General features: G+C 46.3%; 1 protein-coding gene across 4 annotated transcripts in view; it reads left to right on the forward strand.

Annotated features, from left to right (window-relative positions):
• The window catches only part of MYO1C (myosin IC), a 53,032-nt gene that overhangs the window by 25,864 nt on the left and 8,889 nt on the right, over positions 1-18,279 (forward strand). For 3 of the 4 annotated variants that reach the window (XM_050322070.1, XM_050322071.1, XM_050322069.1), the window contains exons 2-19: positions 6,670-6,825; positions 7,413-7,528; positions 10,574-10,772; positions 11,664-11,744; positions 12,517-12,696; positions 12,889-12,987; positions 13,222-13,335; positions 13,867-13,938; positions 14,195-14,314; positions 14,531-14,613; positions 15,131-15,236; positions 15,354-15,434; positions 15,813-15,904; positions 16,526-16,620; positions 16,769-16,815; positions 17,098-17,178; positions 17,349-17,454; positions 17,960-18,077. In XM_050322070.1, coding sequence (XP_050178027.1) covers positions 6,700-6,825; positions 7,413-7,528; positions 10,574-10,772; positions 11,664-11,744; positions 12,517-12,696; positions 12,889-12,987; positions 13,222-13,335; positions 13,867-13,938; positions 14,195-14,314; positions 14,531-14,613; positions 15,131-15,236; positions 15,354-15,434; positions 15,813-15,904; positions 16,526-16,620; positions 16,769-16,815; positions 17,098-17,178; positions 17,349-17,454; positions 17,960-18,077 — 1,916 coding nt within the window. In that variant the 5' untranslated portion in view covers positions 6,670-6,699. Of the gene's footprint in view, positions 1-6,350; positions 6,515-6,669; positions 6,826-7,412; positions 7,529-10,573; positions 10,773-11,663; positions 11,745-12,516; positions 12,697-12,888; positions 12,988-13,221; positions 13,336-13,866; positions 13,939-14,194; positions 14,315-14,530; positions 14,614-15,130; positions 15,237-15,353; positions 15,435-15,812; positions 15,905-16,525; positions 16,621-16,768; positions 16,816-17,097; positions 17,179-17,348; positions 17,455-17,959; positions 18,078-18,279 lie in introns of those variants that run through there. The other variant, XM_050322072.1, reaches the window with a different exon arrangement.

The raw sequence follows: 18,279 nt of genomic DNA on the forward strand, positions 1-18,279 counted from the left end.
CCATTCATATCTCCATGGGTTTGTTTTGTTTCTGGCCCATTTGCACTTTTAATTTCCATTGGAGCTCCCTAGATGGATTCTTACTATTCTAAATCTTGCAGTTGTCAAATGTCATTGTTTAATATATTGAGTCACAATTAATTACAGCAACATCTGCACCCTCCATTACTGTTTTTCTGAAGATTAAATTTTGCATTCACGGTTCTAACTCCCTGTGTCCTACCTGCACTTGATAAATACTTAAAACCACAGTGTGATCCATTGCTCATATTTCCTATTCTGCTTTGCATTTTAGGGAGAGAGATTAAAATGTCACTGTAGCTTGGAAAGTGAGGGAGGCAGAACTTGAACTTTGAGGTAATTTGCTAGTGAGGATATAACAAATCTTGGTGAGAGCAGAATTAACTGGCTTCCCCTATATTTCCAATTATTTTAGGTTTTAAAGTGTTTCAATTTGTCCTTCCTTAAAATATGGAAGACTTCAAAATAATTACTTTACAAGAGTTAATCAAGGATGTAGCATTTCTATCTCTTTAATACAATTTTTGATGGCGTATCCCGTAGTTAAATCCTTCCCACAGCTGGTTTAGGATGGGAAGGGAAGTATCAGGCAGGGAGAACCAGGTTCTGAGCATGGCAAGTGCTCCCTGACTCCAGACATTCCATTGTTGGTGATGTATTGCTCCAAAAGAAGCAAAACTAAAAAGTTATTCTGCTATAAATGGTCCTTGAGTGGCAGCTGCTGACATGGTAACTTTTTTTGCAAGTTACAGTTGTTTCCTTTAACTCTGCTGGTCTGTGTTAGCAGAGTCATTACCTGGTTTCAGTCCCAATCCATCTGACAGCTCTGATTTTCTCAAGTTGTCTTCTGGGAAATCAGTTAGAAAGCCAAATAAAACATTTCCTTTTGTTATTTAATTTTTTAAACGAAACAAGCCAAACATGTGTCATGTAAATTATTGGCTCAGCTCAGGTGGCTTCAGAACAGGCAGACAAATCCACGTGGTTGGTTGCAGAGGATTTTTGTGGGAGACCCGGAGCTGCCTCTCAGGGAACCTTCTTTCCCACCCAGCTGTTGACTAACAGAGTTAGTTGTGTCCAGAATGTGCAGCTAATCTTCAGTGTGGCAGGAGGAAGGAGGGTCCTAAGTGGCTGCACTTCAGTCTGTCAGGGATTTGCTGGCAGACAAGTGCTTGGTTCCGGTCCACCTCCGTTGTTTTCATTATTGCTTTTTCCATGCAGAGGGAAAGAGGAGCTATCCCATTCTGCACCTCGGGAATTGAGGCCCTGGAGAAAACAAGTTGATTTCTGTCTGCTCTGCTGTCTAGCCCAGGCCGTGTCCAAACCCTTTCCCAGGCTGTAGAGTGGAGTAGAAATCAAAGGAATTTTCTTTCCTTCCTGCAGCTTTGGCATGACAGTGAAGAATGTCAGACTATCCAGGAGACAAATGTTTTTTAACTGCCACCTCCCCACAAGAAGTTCGTTCTTGGTTCAGACTTGTATTGTCTTCCAGAATCTAATCTGAATTTCCCTTCCCACTCACATTTGGTTCTTGCCTGTTCTTCCGTTCCCGGCTTTGTAACTATTTCTGGAACCTGCAGATCAATCATCTTTCACTTGATACCAAGATAAAGGTGTCTCTTTCCACATGGCACCCGCTTCCTGCGGTTATTTAAGTGCAAGTCTCCTAAATGGATACAATCTAACCTGTACAAATACACTACCAGAAGAAAATGTTAAAAGATACATATTTAGATATCGAAGCACAAATCGTGTTCACGTTGGGACTTTTCTTTCTGATTGTGGAGTTTCCCTGCTCCATCCAAAACCATTCACTTTGAGAACTCCAGGTGTTTTGATGTGCATCACTCCTGGATGCCCCAGGAAGGAGTGGGAGTTGCTGGTGCTCCAGGGTGCTACCTGTTCTCTCAGTGGTCAATAGTGCACGCCAGAAAATTTCCCCAGTGTCCTCAAAGCTGACCGACTCGGATACTTGGGATTCTGTTGTGCAGAGCAAAAGGTCCTGTTTTCCATTGTTGAGGTGTATCAGCTCTCCAAGTCCTAAGCAGGGGAAAAACTTTATCGCACTTTGGCATTTAGTTTAAAAGAAAAATATGTGTTTACACCTTCACAATACCATGTCAGCGATTTACTAGTTCAGTTTAGGAAACTCTTTGGTACAGTCTTGAGTGGTTTTGTACTCCCAGGAGCTCGAAGGTATTTTCTGGTCTTGTTGACTCTTGTATGAATACAAAGAAAGGCTGGAACCTCAGCCAATGTAAACCTGGCTCTGCAGGCTGCATTCAGCAGCACCAGTTTACACCAGCGGAAAGTCTTTCCCGAAATTTAATGACAGGGAGGGAAAAGCCATGTGGAAGTAGCACAGTGTTGGTGACTGCACTGACCTGGTCCCCACCACTGGGGAGTGACGGCTTTTCCCTGCCTGGCAGGGAGCCACTGTTGTGCTGACGGCTCTGGAAAAGAGATTAAAAGAAACGAGTGGGTTAAAATAGTGTGGGAATGAGTCCCTTGAAACGGTACCATGGGGTGGGTTTGAGGAATGTGGTGGCAAAAGTCACCTTTTGTCAGCTTTGTGCACTCTGGAGTAGGAGTGACCGTCAGGACAGCAGGTTTAGTGCGGGATGAAAGGCGAGTTTGAGGGAAGGCACGGGCACTCCTAAGCCCACAGGCACCAAGATCACATGGAGATTGCTCAGATTTTTGCAATTCGCTGTTTGCAGCCTGTGCTGGGTGTGGCATTAGCACTGTGTATCCATCCTGCAAAGCTTGGGATCCTCAGCCTGGGCCTCCTTTTGATCCCTCTAGGCCGGGCTCAGCTGCACATGGTGGAGCTGACCTAGATAATTTACTGTCAGTGGGCACCTGTGCTCCCTTTCCTCCTCTCCCTGTGTCTGACACTCACCCAATCCCGCTGTAAGGCAATTCAGCTCAGGGCCTGGACAGAAAACTTCTCTTTTCCTGGTCTTTGTTTTGCTGATTGAGTGAGTTGCATTGGTTTGGCTTAGAGACAGGTCATTGTGTAAACCGGTGCCAGGGAGGCAGCAAAGCCCAGAGAAGGGGACATATTCAGTTTGGTGCTGAGCTCTGGGCTGCACCTGACCTGCCTCTTAGGTGCACAAGCACTGAAAGACAGCAGGAACTGGCCTTGCAGCTGAATTCTTGCTCGTCCCTGACTCCTGTGTGGTTCCCCATCGCCATATCTGTGTCCACTGCGAGCGATCACACGTGGAACCAGTGTGGGAAAATGACCTGAATTAAAGCAATAGAAAAAAAATCAATCTGAGTTAGTTTTAATCCCTGTCAGATTTCCAGTCTGTCTTATTGCACAAGCCAAAGGGTGCAGCTGCACAGAGGGCAGCAGGGATGGTCCCTCTGCCTCTTCTCACAGTCACAAGGGCTCGTCCACCCCTGAGCTCTCGTAGCAGCTCCCAGAAAAACTGATTTTCACAAGGAAGGGTCTAATCAGATCCTCACAACCTGTGTTCTCCAAATTATCTGGAATACACACCCCCTGCCACAGGGCTTTTGGAGTTGTCCAAGCTGATCTCTTGCCTAGCATGGGGCAGGGGATGCTGTAAATGAACTGTCCGTCAGCCAGGGGAGGTTTGGCACAGAGAAATCTCCAAGGGAGCCAGTCCTGTCCACAGGCAAACTGCTTTAATGGTAATTAGCTCCACTGTAACATATTTAACTCCCCAGACTGGGTTTTCTAGCACTGATTTACAGCCACCATATTTGGTGTCTGCCTGCTAACAGAAAATAACTAACATTTTAGTTATTTTAATTTATTCAGTGCCTTACTGTCACACTCATGGTTCTCTAGGAACATATGGTCATCACTGGGATTATTTTTCACTAAATAGTGTCTTCTCTCCCTGCTTCCTCCCTTCTGCATTACTGTTCTGTTTCCATTTTACAGAAATGGATTTATTTCCACCTCCTTTTACATCGCATCTGCTGAAGCTGCTGGCAGTCAAACAGTTAACACTGACATTTGAAGCTGGTGCTAGACTTGGACATATGCAATAAAGCAAATGAGCAAATGCTGGCACTGAGAAGTGCCTCTTGCTCAGCTGTGGGTTATGGCTGATGTTTATATTTGTGCTGAACTTGGGCTTGGGAGGGTGCAACACTGAGTAAAGTTTATATTCTGGACAGTCTGACTGCAGCACGGCCCCTGATGGGTAACCTGGTCATGTTTAATTCTTGCCCCAAAGTCGCATTTAGCTGTGTTGTTCTGGGGGTGGAGGGTGGTTGGGGGTGGAGGGGGGTTGGGGTGTGTGTTTTTTTTCTCTTTAACTGACTGAAAATTTGAGGTAGTCGTTTTGTTCTCACGGAGAGAGTTGGAGTTGAATGGGAAGACAAAAGCGTGGAGGAAACCGAAGCTACTTGGCCTTAAATGCCTGTCCCGGGAGAGGCGGCCGGAGAGCAGCTCTGTGTGCTGTCAGGGGGGTGGGTTGGCTCTTCCCTCGCCTGGATGTGGACAGCTGGGATCAGTTTGTCCTGGGCTGAGGGAGTGGCTGATGAAAGAGCTGCTGAAACCGCGAAGTGACGTTTTCTGTGAAAGTCTTTAGGATTATATAAACCTGGATTAACTGTGCGAGGGTGGAAGTTTCTCCTCAGTCGTTTTTGAGGCAGCTGTGTTTTAAGGCTGTAGTTATGAACTTACCCACTTGAAAAGTACTTATTTTCTTTTGGTTTTGCCTTTGTTTCCCATTACCTTGTCCAAAACTTGCTCCAGGGCTGCACTACTCTGACAGAAGAATTCTAATTTCTAGGCAGAGTTTATTTGTATGGGATTTCTCTCTTTTTCTTTTGCCAGTGTTATCCTTTATCTCATCCCCTTCCTCCTCCAGGGGTTATCCCTTTTCTCTTCACCTTGGCTAAGAAGGTAGAAGAAAACAACAGAGCATTTTGCTGAAGGTGTGGAGGAATTAGCTTGGAAAATTTGGGGCATTTTAGAAAGATTACTTGATGACAGTATCTGCAGAACCCCTCCCAGACTGGGTCTTTCCAAGCTTAGAACTCAGGCCTTCCAGACCATGAGACTAATTGGAAAAAAGAAAAGAGGAAATCAAATGATGTTTCTATGCGGTATTTGAGCCATTAGAGTGGATCTGGATTTGAGATTTCCAGAAGGAACTAATTTTCCTATCTGAAAACTGCTGGTTTCATGCAATCACTTCTGCCCAGGCACTGGACTTGTGGGGAGGAAGCCAGTTAGTACTTGTAGAAATAGGCAAAACTGCATTTACCAATCATTTACCAAATCGAAACCATCACTTACCAATAAATGATTGATAAGTCAAAACAGCTGCAGGCTGAGGGAATTTGCACCCATTTAGACCCAAATTTGTACTTCACCGGGTCTTGCCTTTATTACTGTTTAACAAAACTTCAGGTAAATTTTCTTCTGACTGAGGCTGGTTCTGTTTTTATTCCCTGCAGACCAGCAGTCCCTGTACTCTGACCACTGTTGTATCTTGAGAAGGAGCAGAAAGAAGAAAACCAGACAATGTGAATCAGCAAAAGTCACCTGCATCGTTGTGTAGGGTTTGGGGGCTGGATGACACTGTTGAGGGTCCAGCATTCCCAGTATGTGACGCTGCTGCAGGAGAGGGTGTCTGTGTATTGCTCTTAGTGTGTGAACATCTGTGCTGTTTGTGCCAGTGATGGCAACATCCCAGAATAGAACAACATTCTCTGCAGTGCATCAGTGCTTTGGGGAGATCATTCAGGAGAAGGGTTGCTTGCTGTGGGGAGTTTGCAAAGTAGGAAGGATTTCAGAATATGATAAGGAAATGCAGACAGGTGCGAGGCAAATGGTTCAACATGTTGTATCTGCTGTCTCTGGTTTCTGTGGTGTCTCTCATCTTGTACACCTTGTTCATCATCTCTCTGTTGTGTAGAGATTTTCCGGACAAGAAGCAACTGAGTCACCACTTGGTGCACATTTCCCCTCCCTGTTTTAGTACGTGAGGCTGAGTGAAGTCAGAAGTCAGCAGACAAGTGTTTTCCAAAGATGGTTGTGTCTGAACCCACATCACATCAAAAATGTAACCTTTAAAAGAAGGTCAGGGAATAGAAGTTGCTTGATGCGTGTCAGTGTCACAGTCCAAATTCAGTGGCGTGGGATGCAGAAATGCCCATTTCTCATTTCTTCTAAATTTTCTCAGAATTTTCCCATTGGTTGTCTTGTAACAGCTTTTAAATTGGTCAGCAATGTGAAGCTGTTTGCTTGTGAGATGAATCATCATTAGTCATAAAAGATTCCGTACCTCGAAACGACTTCCCGTTGTGAAATGAGATAGAGAGGAGGAGAGAACACATTTCAGTCTCACTCCTGCTACAGGATGACTGGGGAAGGAAATCCAAGATTTATTCTCTTTATCAAATACTTGTTGGATTGACTGATTTTATAGTTATTGGACATTTAGCAATAACTTTTCCCTCATGCTGCCTTGCCTTCCATCAAAGCGGTGTAAACCAAGTGGTAAGATGTTGGTAGGCACTGAGTAGCGTTTTCAAAGGTAGCAGTGGGACTATTCTGACACCCGTGGCTGTCCATGGGTAACTGTGGTTCTTGTGGATGGGGAGAGCTGCTTGAAAACCACAGATATCCCAACCTTCCTCTGCTCTTGGCTGCAGGGATTAGGAGCTAACGGCATCCGCCTGACCATGGAGAGCGCTCTGACTGCCCGGGACCGTGTCGGGGTGCAGGATTTTGTCCTGCTGGAGAACTTCACCAGCGAGGCAGCATTCATTGAAAACCTGCGGAAACGCTTCAAGGAGAACCTGATCTATGTGAGTAGCAGTGACAGACACCGCAGTGTTCATCGGTGACCTGAATGTGGGTGTTTGGTGCAGAAGACGTACCCAGCTCTGCTCTGCGGTTGGATTTGGACGTGGTGGTGTCAACTTTCACGGACCATTGCTTGTGTCAGAGCTAGTCTGGAATACTGTCATGTTGACAGATGTAGGGACTCCCTGCAGTGCTCCCCTTGAGGTCTGCTGGCATTTACAGAGCTTGCCAGCACTGAAAATCCAGTTTTCACCACGTTCTTCCACGTCATGAATTCACTCACTTCCAGCCACCCCAGACTTGAACTTGCTCCTAAATGTATATCAGAAATAATCCAAATATTCTTGCTGTTAAAAGCACTAAAACTGTTTGCAGGTGCTGTTTATCCAGCAAGGATAACGTGTCTGGCATAACTCCAGCAGTGTCACTCTCCCAACGCTAAGAGGTCACTTCCTCAGCACCCTTGGCCTGTTTGGAAGCTCCTCAGGAACATCCCCGGGGCAGGCACTTGGCCTTGAGAGAAGTCTGAACTCTCAGACTCTGCTGCCAGACCGTCTGTAACCTCCCTGCTTTTTGTTCTCTTTTCCAGACCTACATCGGCTCCGTTCTGGTGTCTGTCAATCCGTACAAGGAACTGGAAATCTACAGCAAGCAGAACATGGAGCGGTACCGCGGCGTCAGCTTCTATGAAGTTTCTCCTCACCTGTGAGTGAGTGGCCTGTGGGTAACAGAGCAGTTCTTGCCATTCCCATGCAGGTGTGAGCAGCAGTGACGTGTGAAAACAGGCAAATAGGGCTTTTCCTTGCATGGAAAATCCTAGGGATAAAAAGGACCCTCCGCAGGGCGTGGCGTGCGGCTCTTTCTATTCCTGTTGCTGTCTCCAAAGAGGATGGATGAGTTGCCTTTGCAAGAGCAGTATTTGGAAAGGGAGTCGGTTCCTTCCTGGCTGGAGGAACAGAGTTGCTTACCCCTGGCAGGACAGGAGTTCATTGTTCCAGGGTTACTTGGGGTCTCCGTGTCCGGGCCCTGAGTTTCCCCAGCACAGGGTTGAGCAGGGAAGGATTCTCTGTTGTGTGGGGGTTTCTTTCCTACCTCTGCTGGTGCTGCCTGACCAATATTTATCTGGTATTTCCCTTGTTGCTAAGATACCGTCAGCCTGTTGGAACAAGGAATGTATTTATTTACATGGTCTGGCCTGGTGAGTGTTCCCAATTTCCCATTAAAAAAAAAAAAAAAAGGTTTGAGGTTTAAAGTTATTTTTGAAAGCATTTGAATATTTTTTTCGGACTGAATGGCTGAGAGCTGAGGCCACATGGCTTCAGAATGTTTTCTTTTAAGACCAAGGGCCAAATTCTGAGCACCTCTTAGAGGGGCTTTTTATGTTTTATTCTGTTTTGGTTTTTTTTTTTTTTTTAAGAGATCTTGGAAGAGTAAATGATATTATTTTTGAGTGAACTATTTGGGTTGTTTCTTATTGCTGGCACGTAGCCCAGGAGAGTAAACAAACCAGAATGCGCTGCAAGCACAGAGAGGGGGAGAAACACCATTACTTGGGAAAGTCTAAACACTTGAAGTTGTGTTTTTTATGGTAAAAATGTGATTTTTATTGTGTGAACCTACGTGGGGGGCAAATTAAACCTGAAAATATTTCTGCATTCCGACCTCCTCAGTTCTCCCCTTGGTGTAGATGTTCCACTTTGGCCTGTGGTCAGGGTGTTCTTGAAGGGCTTCTGTGTCCTTAGAGGAGAGTTTTGGGACTCTCTGGAAAATCCTTGGGACTGTGGCTCCGTTTTCCTGTGTGCAGTAGGAGCAGGACTGAGGATGATGGCAGTGCTCACGGATAACATGAAGCATTAAGCAGATGTGCTTTAATTCCTGTTTGTGCTGCTCTTAAATCACAGAGCAGCTGATTATTTCTTAGGCTGTTCTCTTGTCTTTTAACTAGTCCCGTAAGCAGTTGGAAAACGTGCAGCTCATAAGGAAACCCTGGAGAGCTTGTGGTGCTGGATACCACTGCTGCTCCCACTGGGAAAAAAGTGGTTTTCTTAACTGTTTTTACCCTTCCATTACACCCCATTGCATTATTTATTTACACTGCATTATTTGATGATGTATGCATTTAAAATTACTCTGAGGAGCATCTGCAGTGTAGTGCTCTGGGCTTCTCCTTTTACAGTAATTCAGGTGTCTTTTTTCCCCTTTCTTCCCCTCTTCTAAACTGATTCTAGAAAGCCAGAATTCTTCAGGAGGTCTATTCCAGTGTCGAACTGGTTTGAGTCTGGGCCTGAGCTCTGGGTTCTCTGGGAAGTGCATCACATTCAGGGGAGGAAAGTTATCCCTGTGGGCTTGGAGCACAGCAAACTTCCCAGGGATCTGTCACATCCTGCCCTCTTTATGGCCTGCCAGGGGGTTTGGAGATGGGGGCTGCAAACGGGACCATAAACATCTTTAACTAAAGTGGTTCTGTATGTGCTGTGCGTGACTGCTGGAGCTCCCAGTGCCATAAACCACCCAATAAAGGCACGCAGTCTAGAGGCAGTTCTTCAAACTGAAATTAAATTTAGGTTTATTCAGCTGTTTTCCAAATACTCCAGAGGCAGAGTTTGGATGGGAAGAGAAGGATGTGATGTGTTCAGTGGGGTGAGTGTGGAGTTGTGTTGCTAGGTAGCTCATTGGTGTTGCCTTAGCACCAAGTATTAATAGACTTGAGAAGGCCACGGCTGTTATTTTGCTGTGATTATTTCTAATTAATTGCACAGCATGAGAGGTTAAAAAAAAAAAAAAAAAAGAAAAAAGAGGAAAATTAAAAAAAGCAAAGCTGCTAAAAGATTGTCAAGCATATGAAGACAGGATATCTGCTTGATCACCACATGTAAGGCAGCTGAAAATATTGTTACGGAGGTTGTCTTAGACGAGTTGTGAAGGGCTGATGCTTCTCTTTTACCTTCTCCCATTGTCCTTTCCCCCTCCCTCTATGAGCAGTTGCCACCATTGTCACTCATCCTCCTTCTCTCTGGTGTATTGAGTGTGTGTAACTGTGCAGCTCTTGGCATGAGAGCCTGTCTGGTCCGTGAAAGGAAAAGAGAAGGGAAAGAAAAAGCAGCAAGGGAGGAAGCAGGGCCAGGGCCAGGCCTGGCTTGTGCAGGCAGGAGGTGTTTTGGGCAGTGCTTGGCCTAAGGTGGAGGGTGGCTGAACCTGCAGGATGCTCCTTACTCTGTGCTGGCTCATCCAACTCTTCCCACCAGCCAAGAGAAGCTGTGAGAGGTTGGGCTACTCTGGAGCCACACTGCAGGATCCACCCAAATAGCAAAGTGCAGCTGGGACCACCTGAGTGTGTCATCACTTAAAAGATAAGCACGAATAAACACCACTGGGCAGCAAGGTGTTTCCTGAGTGTTAAGCTCTTTTGTCCTGTGGGACCAGTGTCGAGAGATCATGTATATTTAGAAAAGTTGATCTGCACCATTGAGTCAGCTTCTACGGAAGCTGAAGGAATGAAGGAATTGGTGAAGGAATTTGTGCTGTCACTGTGCAGAAATTGGGCTCAGTGGTTAAACTGTGAATGGAGTGATCTGCTGTGTCCTCACCAGTGTGAAGGAGAAATATGGTCTCAGCCAGCCCAGGGACTGGGGCAGGTGCTTGTTTTGGGGTGTGTGTGCCCGGAGTTCTCCGTGTGGGATAATCCTCTCTGAGGGTCTCTGCCCTTGGCCCGAGGAGCCACACCAATGCCTGGCTGTCGTTGTCCCACAGCTACGCCATCGCAGACAACTCCTACCGCTCCCTGCGCACGGAGAGGAAGGATCAGTGCATCCTGATCTCCGGGGAGAGCGGGGCTGGCAAGACAGAGGCCACCAAGAAGATCCTGCAGTACTACGCCGTCACCTGCCCCGCCAGCCAGCAGGTCGAGACTGTGAAGGACCGACTGCTCCAGTCCAACCCCGTCCTGGAGGTAACGCCCACGGGAACCTGGCGCTGAGTCACAGCGCTGACACTCACATGTTCCAGCTGAGGGGGTGGTGGAGATGGGACCCCACGGGACGTGACGGAGCGGAGAGCGTGTCCTGGGAGCGCTGGGTCATGGCGTGTGGGCAGATCATCTGCTCTGCACGCCGGGGAACCCCGCTCGGATTCCAAGCCGAGGGAATGGCTGGCTGGCTGCTGAGCTCGCTTGGCCCTTCCCACTCCACTGGGAGGGATTCTGGCGTGGCCGGGGCTGCAGGGAGAGAGGGGAGTTGGGAGTGGGAAGAGCTCTGGTTCCCTGGGTCAGCCTGCAAAGGGCAGGAAGGGGCACACCGCAGTGGGCAGCCGATAAATGCGTTTGTGGGTTCATTTTCTGGTGCTGTGGTGTCCTCTAGTGTCCAGCCCCAGCTGTCTCTGGAGTGCCCCGTGGCATTCCTGCTCCATGCTCAGCTGGGTGCTGTGTCCTGGGAAAGGTGTGCTCCCAGGAGCAGGGAGAGCCCGGCAGGCCCTGTCCTGTTGGGATAGAGCCTGTTGTCAGTGGAGCTGCGGGTGGCTGTAACAAATGGCTGTGATGAAAGAGGAGCCTTTGAAAAGACTGTCAGACACGACATATGTTGTCAACAGTGGACCAGCATTAAAATAAGCTTTGCTGAGGGGATAGAAGTGTTTTCAGAGGATGTTCCATCTGCAGTGCTCGCACTGGGTATAAAGATCAGCGTTAGAATTCGGGGAGCAATCTGTTTCCTTCTTGTTTTTCATTGCAGAAAGGAAAATCCTGGGCTTTAGTGGCTGTAAACAAATAACTGGCAGCTTCACCAAAGTGTTTATAAATAATCTTATTTAGTACTTATTTATTTCTCTGTAATCATTTTCATTTCAGGCCTTTGGAAATGCAAAAACCCTTCGAAATGACAACTCCAGTCGATTTGGGAAATACATGGATGTGCAGTTTGATTACAGGGTAACTTAAAATCTGTTTTGTACCTTAGAAGCTGTGCCAGTCATAGCAGTTCTCTGTTGCCTATGTGTTCCTGTACTGTTGTGTGTGTGGAGCAATTGTTTTGCATTTCCTCGAGGACAATGTGAGCAGAGTCTCTGGTAGCAAAGTTTGCTTCCAGGGGGTTTATAGTGCTCACTGTCCTTTCTTTCTTCCCTTATTTCTCTGTATAAGGAGACAGGGAAATTAAATCCTCTTATTCCTAGGGTGTATGTGCACTGTGCAAATGGATACTCCTGGACTAAACCCACATAATCCAGCTGTGATCTGAAGATAATCTCTGTCCTGTGTAACTTTGCACAGTGTTTGTTTCCATTCTGATCCCCGGTGTCCCACACTGGGAGGAGGAGCACAGTGCAGGATCTGAGGAGCTCAGCACTGCCATCCTGCAGGTCCTTTAAATGTCCCGGGATACAATCCCTCCACACTCAGAGCTTTGTGAATTCCTTCTGACAAGGAATTTTACCCCAGTCAGCATGCCATTCAGCATGCTCTGTGGCCAGGATTGGTGTAATACCGTGGCACTGTCACTCAGTAGCTCATTTTGCATGCACTTGAGCACCCAAATCACTGTGCTGGAGCTGAAATAGAGCTTGTGATACAAAATGACTGATAATTTTCTGTGTTTTTATGGGCTTTTGTTTGAGATCCTGTTTGTCTCTGAATAGACAGCCAAGAAGCAGAAACATTTTCCTTTATGTTGATGAAGTGTTTCAATGTACCTGGTTTGATTTAGGGGGCTCCTGTCGGGGGCCACATCTTGAACTACCTCCTGGAGAAATCCCGAGTTGTGCACCAGAATCACGGCGAGAGGAACTTCCACATTTTCTACCAGCTGCTAGAAGGAGGAGAGGAGGACTTGCTGCGGAGGCTGGGCCTCGAGAAGAACCCCCAGCAGTATCACTATTTAGTAAAGGTGGGCATTAACCAGTAATTCTTATATTGTTACACTGTAGGACCAGGACATTTTCAGTTCGCTTCGTCGTTTCCTTCCTTCGCTTCAGAAATAACTCTGAGGTGACTTCTATTAGAAGCAGAAGTGCACTGAGCATAGATAATGTATTTTTGACAATTATATACTTATTTATATCAAATTCTCTCTTTTTAGGGTCACTGTGCAAGGGTCAGCTCCATAAATGACAAAAATGAGTGGAAGATCATGCGAAGAGCCCTGTCTGTGATCGGCTTCAGTGACACGGAGGTGGAGGTGAGCCATGTTTGGAGGCACAGCTGATTTTCCTGCTTTTAAGGAATTTTTCTGCTTTGATTTGGGATTTCTGATTGCAATCAAATCAGAGTGAATCAATTCAGAGTGAATGTATTCTCTACAGAAATCCTGAAAAGGATACAAAATGTTCTCCTAAAATGTTAATTAACACAAAAAACCCTCACTGCGTGTTCATTTCATCATCCTGACTTCTGCCTCTTGCTTCCATCCCAGGATCTGCTGAGCATTGTGGCCAGTGTTCTGCACATGGGGAACGTGCAGTTTGCTGTTGATGAACAAGGAAATTCTCAGGTCACTACAGAGAATCAGATTAAATACCTGGCTAGGGTGAGTACCACCATTACAGGGAAGGGGAAATGTATAAGCTTCCTTATCTTGAACTTGATACCATTATATAATTTTAGAATATGATTTAGAAGTTCTCATAAATTTTACTTTTGTTTGACCTAAACAAAATGTAAATATTATCATCAAACCCCTTTAATTGAATCCTCTCTATCTGCTGCCTGATCCACCCCTGCCTTGAGGTTTTCACCTTCAGGCAGAGAGATGGGAATAAGGCCCTGGAGAACAACTTTAATGAAAAACCCACCTTTGTGGCTTTGCTTGGTCAGTTCTTTGTGCCAGAACCATCAAGCCAGTGTATTTGTTAGGTCATGTCACTGCCAGAAAGGAGGGGATGTGTGGGAGGAAAGGGAGGGATTGATGCTGCAGAAGTCTTGCAGTGTGAGTGGGAAACAAAGGGTTGTTTCTCTGGACTGGGATTTTAGGAAGCAGCCTTTCTGATGTCTTAAAACTATTATTAGTAAGTGGAACACAGTGCTTCATAAATCAATGTAATATCCCACTGCTTTGCAGCTTCTGGCAGTGGAAGGCTCTGTTCTTCGGGATGCACTGACCCACAAGAAGATCATAGCAAAAGGGGAAGAGGTAAGAACAGGACCTGGGGGTCTGGGAGGCAGATGGAATTAAATCAACACACTTTGAGCTCTCACATCAGAGCCCAACAGTCAAAGGACTCAGTGCAGGGATCCCACAACCCACTGGTGACTGTTCATCAGGGCAGCAGCGCCGGGAGCTGAGCCCAGACAAGCTGTGGAGTGGCTGTTAATTAATGGTGAACCAGGGCAGTGTAATCTCTTGCTAGAGTGGATGTTGAGTGGCTTTTGTCTCCTCCTGCCTGCAGCTGGTCAGTCCCCTGAACCTGGAGCAGGCGGCCTATGCCAGGGACGCTCTCGCCAAGGCCGTGTACGGACGCACCTTCTCCTGGCTGGTGAACAAGGTCAACAAGTCTCTGGCTTACAAGGCAAGTGAGAACCTTTTGTTTCTTGGTATCCAACCACCTGTGAAAGGAAATTCCACATCTTTTAGCTGCAAAGCAGTAAATGCAAGCTCCACGCTGTAGTGATTTATAAATTGTTTTTCAAATTAAGCAGTAAATGCTGGAACTAAACGAGTAAGATCCGGTGATGGATCGTAGCTGTGAGTACAAATCTGCATTTCTTTTTTTTCTCTATTGCAGGATGAAAAGTTTCCAGGCTGCAGAAGTACAACAGTTCTAGGATTGCTTGACATCTATGGATTTGAGGTTTTCCAGCACAACAGGTTTGTTTCAGTCAAGGTCTCTTGGGTTTTGAGTAAACTCTGCGTGACTTCATTCATTACAGTGTTTTCTCTATTTTGTGATTCAAGACCTTATTCCATCTCTGGTTCTCTTAATAAGAGAAAGAGGTGGCATTTAAACTTCAGGAAATCAGTTGAAAAACTTGACAATCACAGGGACTCTATTAGCTGGGGCATCCAGCTAATAATTAGCATTTACAGCCAGTCAGTCTGGAACCTCCCTGAGAGACAGCAATGAACAGACTCTCAAATTTGAAGTGTTATTGGGCAGTTATTAAAAGTTTCTGTGTTCCTCCGTATTTCCATCCTTCACGTCCATTTTTCCCCTCCTTCTGCAACTGAGTTTCACTGAACAATAAACTTTCTATATTTATACAGCCAGTAAATAAACATTTCACAAACCCTCTTCCATTTCTGTTGATTTACTAGATTCGTGCTGCTCCCACTGTTTCACTTGTGGTACAGTCTTAGTGATTGTTTTTCTGATTTTTGTTTGCAGCTTTGAGCAGTTTTGTATTAATTATTGTAATGAAAAATTGCAGCAGCTCTTCATAGAGCTCACATTAAAGTCAGAGCAGGAGGAATACGAGTCCGAAGGCATCGCGGTAAGAGCCAATCTCATCCCTTCACTCTCTCCTTCCCAGCATCTCCCCAATGGAATTTCCATGTGTTTTTCCAGCTCAGAATTGTTTTCACCTGAGTGTGATTTTTCCTCTTTGCAGTGGGAACCGGTTCAGTATTTCAATAACAAAATAATTTGTGACTTGGTGGAAGAGAAATTCAAAGGCATCATTTCTATTTTGGTGAGTTGAAAACGCCTTTTTAAATGAAAAGTTTGGGGCGGTGTAGTGGAAAACAAGGGCAAAAAAATAGAAAAACACCAGTTTTATGTTAGGACTGTTTGAGCTGGTAGGGAGAGCAACAATACACTGAACAGTGACACTGTGAAAAGTCATTGTATCACCTCCAGGGCTCTGGGGAAAGCAGCTCCCAATCCAGGCAGTCTGGAAGGAGGAAATTGTTTCCCTTTTCAGCTCAGCAATTCTTCACTCATTGAAATCAGAGCTGGTTACCTGTGGAAAGGCCAAAGGGCCAGACTGGGACGGTGTTTCAGTGAGACAGAGTCTTTGGGTGCCAACAAGCCCAGTCAGAAGCCAGTTCTGGAATGTGTGTGTTTGTAGGATGAAGAGTGTCTGAGACCTGGGGATGCCACAGATACCACGTTCTTGGAGAAACTGGAGGAAACTGTGAAAAACCACCCTCATTTTCTCACGTGAGTTGTTCCCACAGCTGACGGCAGTTACACTGTTTGGGTCCCAGTGTGTGAGAGAGCCCAGAGCTTTAGTTATTCCTAGAAAACGTTGTACTCATGGTGTGTAGAGCAGTGGCATCCTCGGTGTGCTGGGTGTGCCTTTACAAAGAGGTTTGATAGTGATTTAAGATAAAATAAGTTGGCAGTACTGACTGCCTGGCTCTTCTCAGGGCTGAGCTTCAAAGTAAAACAGAGGCAACAAAACTCTCGTTACTGACCTGGCACTTCACTTTTCAGATTATTTACTTCAGTTTTGGAGCTCCAGATGTCTTTTTGTTGTGAATGTTCTGCTTGTGCTCAGCTTAGAACCTGTACAGCATCTCATGTGCACACTGAACCACTCTGCAAGGAACACTGAAATTCACCCCTTTGAAAGAAACATAAATACATTTAATGACATTTCCTGTGATGTGCTGGGGGATAACTCTTGATTTACTCGTGGTCTTGAAAATCACCAAGTCAGATTCCATTCCCTGTCCCCCCTTCTGTGTTCACTGAGGGACTGAATGTCACGGTGCTTTTTGAAGTGAATCCCCCCCCCAGATGTTTGTTTCTCATGGAGCTTTTTGACTTTCTGCCCAGGCACAAACTCGCTGACCAGAAGACGCGGAAGTCGCTGGGGCGGGAGGAATTCCGGCTCTCTCACTACGCTGGGGACGTCACCTACAGTGTGGCAGGTGAGTCTGTGCATCCCCTTCCCCCTTTGCTCCTCCTCCCACCCTCTGCCCTTCGAGTTCAAACTGTGAAGTAAAAGAAAAATCTGGGCATAGAATTTTTCCTGCCCTGAAGTGCAGTGGGAGCCTGAGTGGTTTGTTTCTCCTCCAGGTTTTCTAGATAAAAACAACGACCTTCTCTTCCGGAACCTGAAGGAGGTGAGTGTGGATAGAGGATGTTTCCAGCACCCTGCAGAATGAGCAGTGGGGTTTAAAATGGGGGATGCACCTGAGGGAAAAGATTCTTCTAGACTCCAGCTGGACAACATGTGTGCATGGGTCTGTGCTGTGAAAGGAGCAGTTGAGGTGCCCAGGGCTCATTATTATTATTATTAAACAACACAAACCAACCAAACCAAACCAGTTTTGTCCCATGTTCCTCTGGTAGCTCCCTGAGGAGTGGTCCGTGCTCTGTCTCTGAAAACATGTCTCTCTCTGCAGACCATGTGCAACTCTGAGAACCCCATCATAAACCAGTGTTTCGACAGGACAGAGCTGACAGACAAGAAGAGACCTGAGACGGTAGGAACAGGAGAGCTGGAGGGGAATGGGGCTGTTTCCTCTTCTTAAAGACATGAGCTCTCTGACGTGGTGATCCCAGTGACAGCCCCTCACATTCAGAGCTGGGAGCCCGAGATCTGAAGTCACCAGCTCCAAGTCATTGCTTCATACGTGGTTTTCTTTTCTCTTAGGCAGCAACTCAGTTCAAAAACAGCCTCTCCAAGCTCATGGAAATCCTGATGTCCAAAGAACCCTCCTACATTCGTTGCATGAAACCCAACGATGCTAAACAGGCTGGTATGACCCTGGGGGCTCTTCTTTGACAGATGTAGAGCACGAGATCCCAGTCAGTGGGGCACAGAGAGGAGCAGAAATGGAAGTCCTGTAAGATTTATTTATTTTGGGTCTGTGCCAGAGCTTCTCACAGGGAGCTGCTGGCGGTGCCAGCAGCCAGGAATTGGAATGGGAGCACTGCTCTTGGGTGAAGTAGGGTCATGGTTAAAGTAAAGAATTATTAACCTACATAAATGCCCTTTAATGACCTTTATTCTCCCTCATAGTTTTGTTCCTGTGAGCATAGAACGTCCTAAAGGAAAACTTTGTTTTGGGACTAAATATAAATTATTAAAAAGGGATGGGGGGAAGGCGGGAGACACAAAGTCATGTGGGAATTGCACTGCAAGGGTGGGTTAGAGGTTAGAGATGATTGTGTAAGATACAACAAGAGCTGAGCATTCCCCATCTCCAGATGGAGGGGCAGCCACACGCTGATCGTGTTTCTCCACGTTCCTGCTCTCTGCAGATCGATTCGATGAAGTTCTGATCCGACACCAAGTGAAGTACCTGGGGCTGATGGAGAACCTCCGGGTGCGCAGGGCTGGCTTTGCGTATCGAAGAAAATACGAAGTTTTCCTGCAGAGGTAAAATTACCTTGGACTTCTTTCCACTGCTGCTCCCTCTCCCTGCTCTTCCTCCCACTGGTGCCGAGGCTGGGGAGCCGTTCTGAGCAGCACAGCCCTAAAACCTCCCAGACCTATTTTCTAGAGGGGGCCTCTCTCCCTTCCCGTGGCCTCTGTCCCTTCTTCTTGGACTGGAATTCTCTCCCTGAGGTCTCCTCTCCTG

Source organism: Myiozetetes cayanensis, unplaced genomic scaffold (genome assembly GCF_022539395.1).
Source record: "Myiozetetes cayanensis isolate MyiCay16 unplaced genomic scaffold, myiCay2020 scf27, whole genome shotgun sequence".
In the NCBI taxonomy this organism is placed as follows: Eukaryota; Metazoa; Chordata; class Aves; order Passeriformes; family Tyrannidae; genus Myiozetetes; species Myiozetetes cayanensis.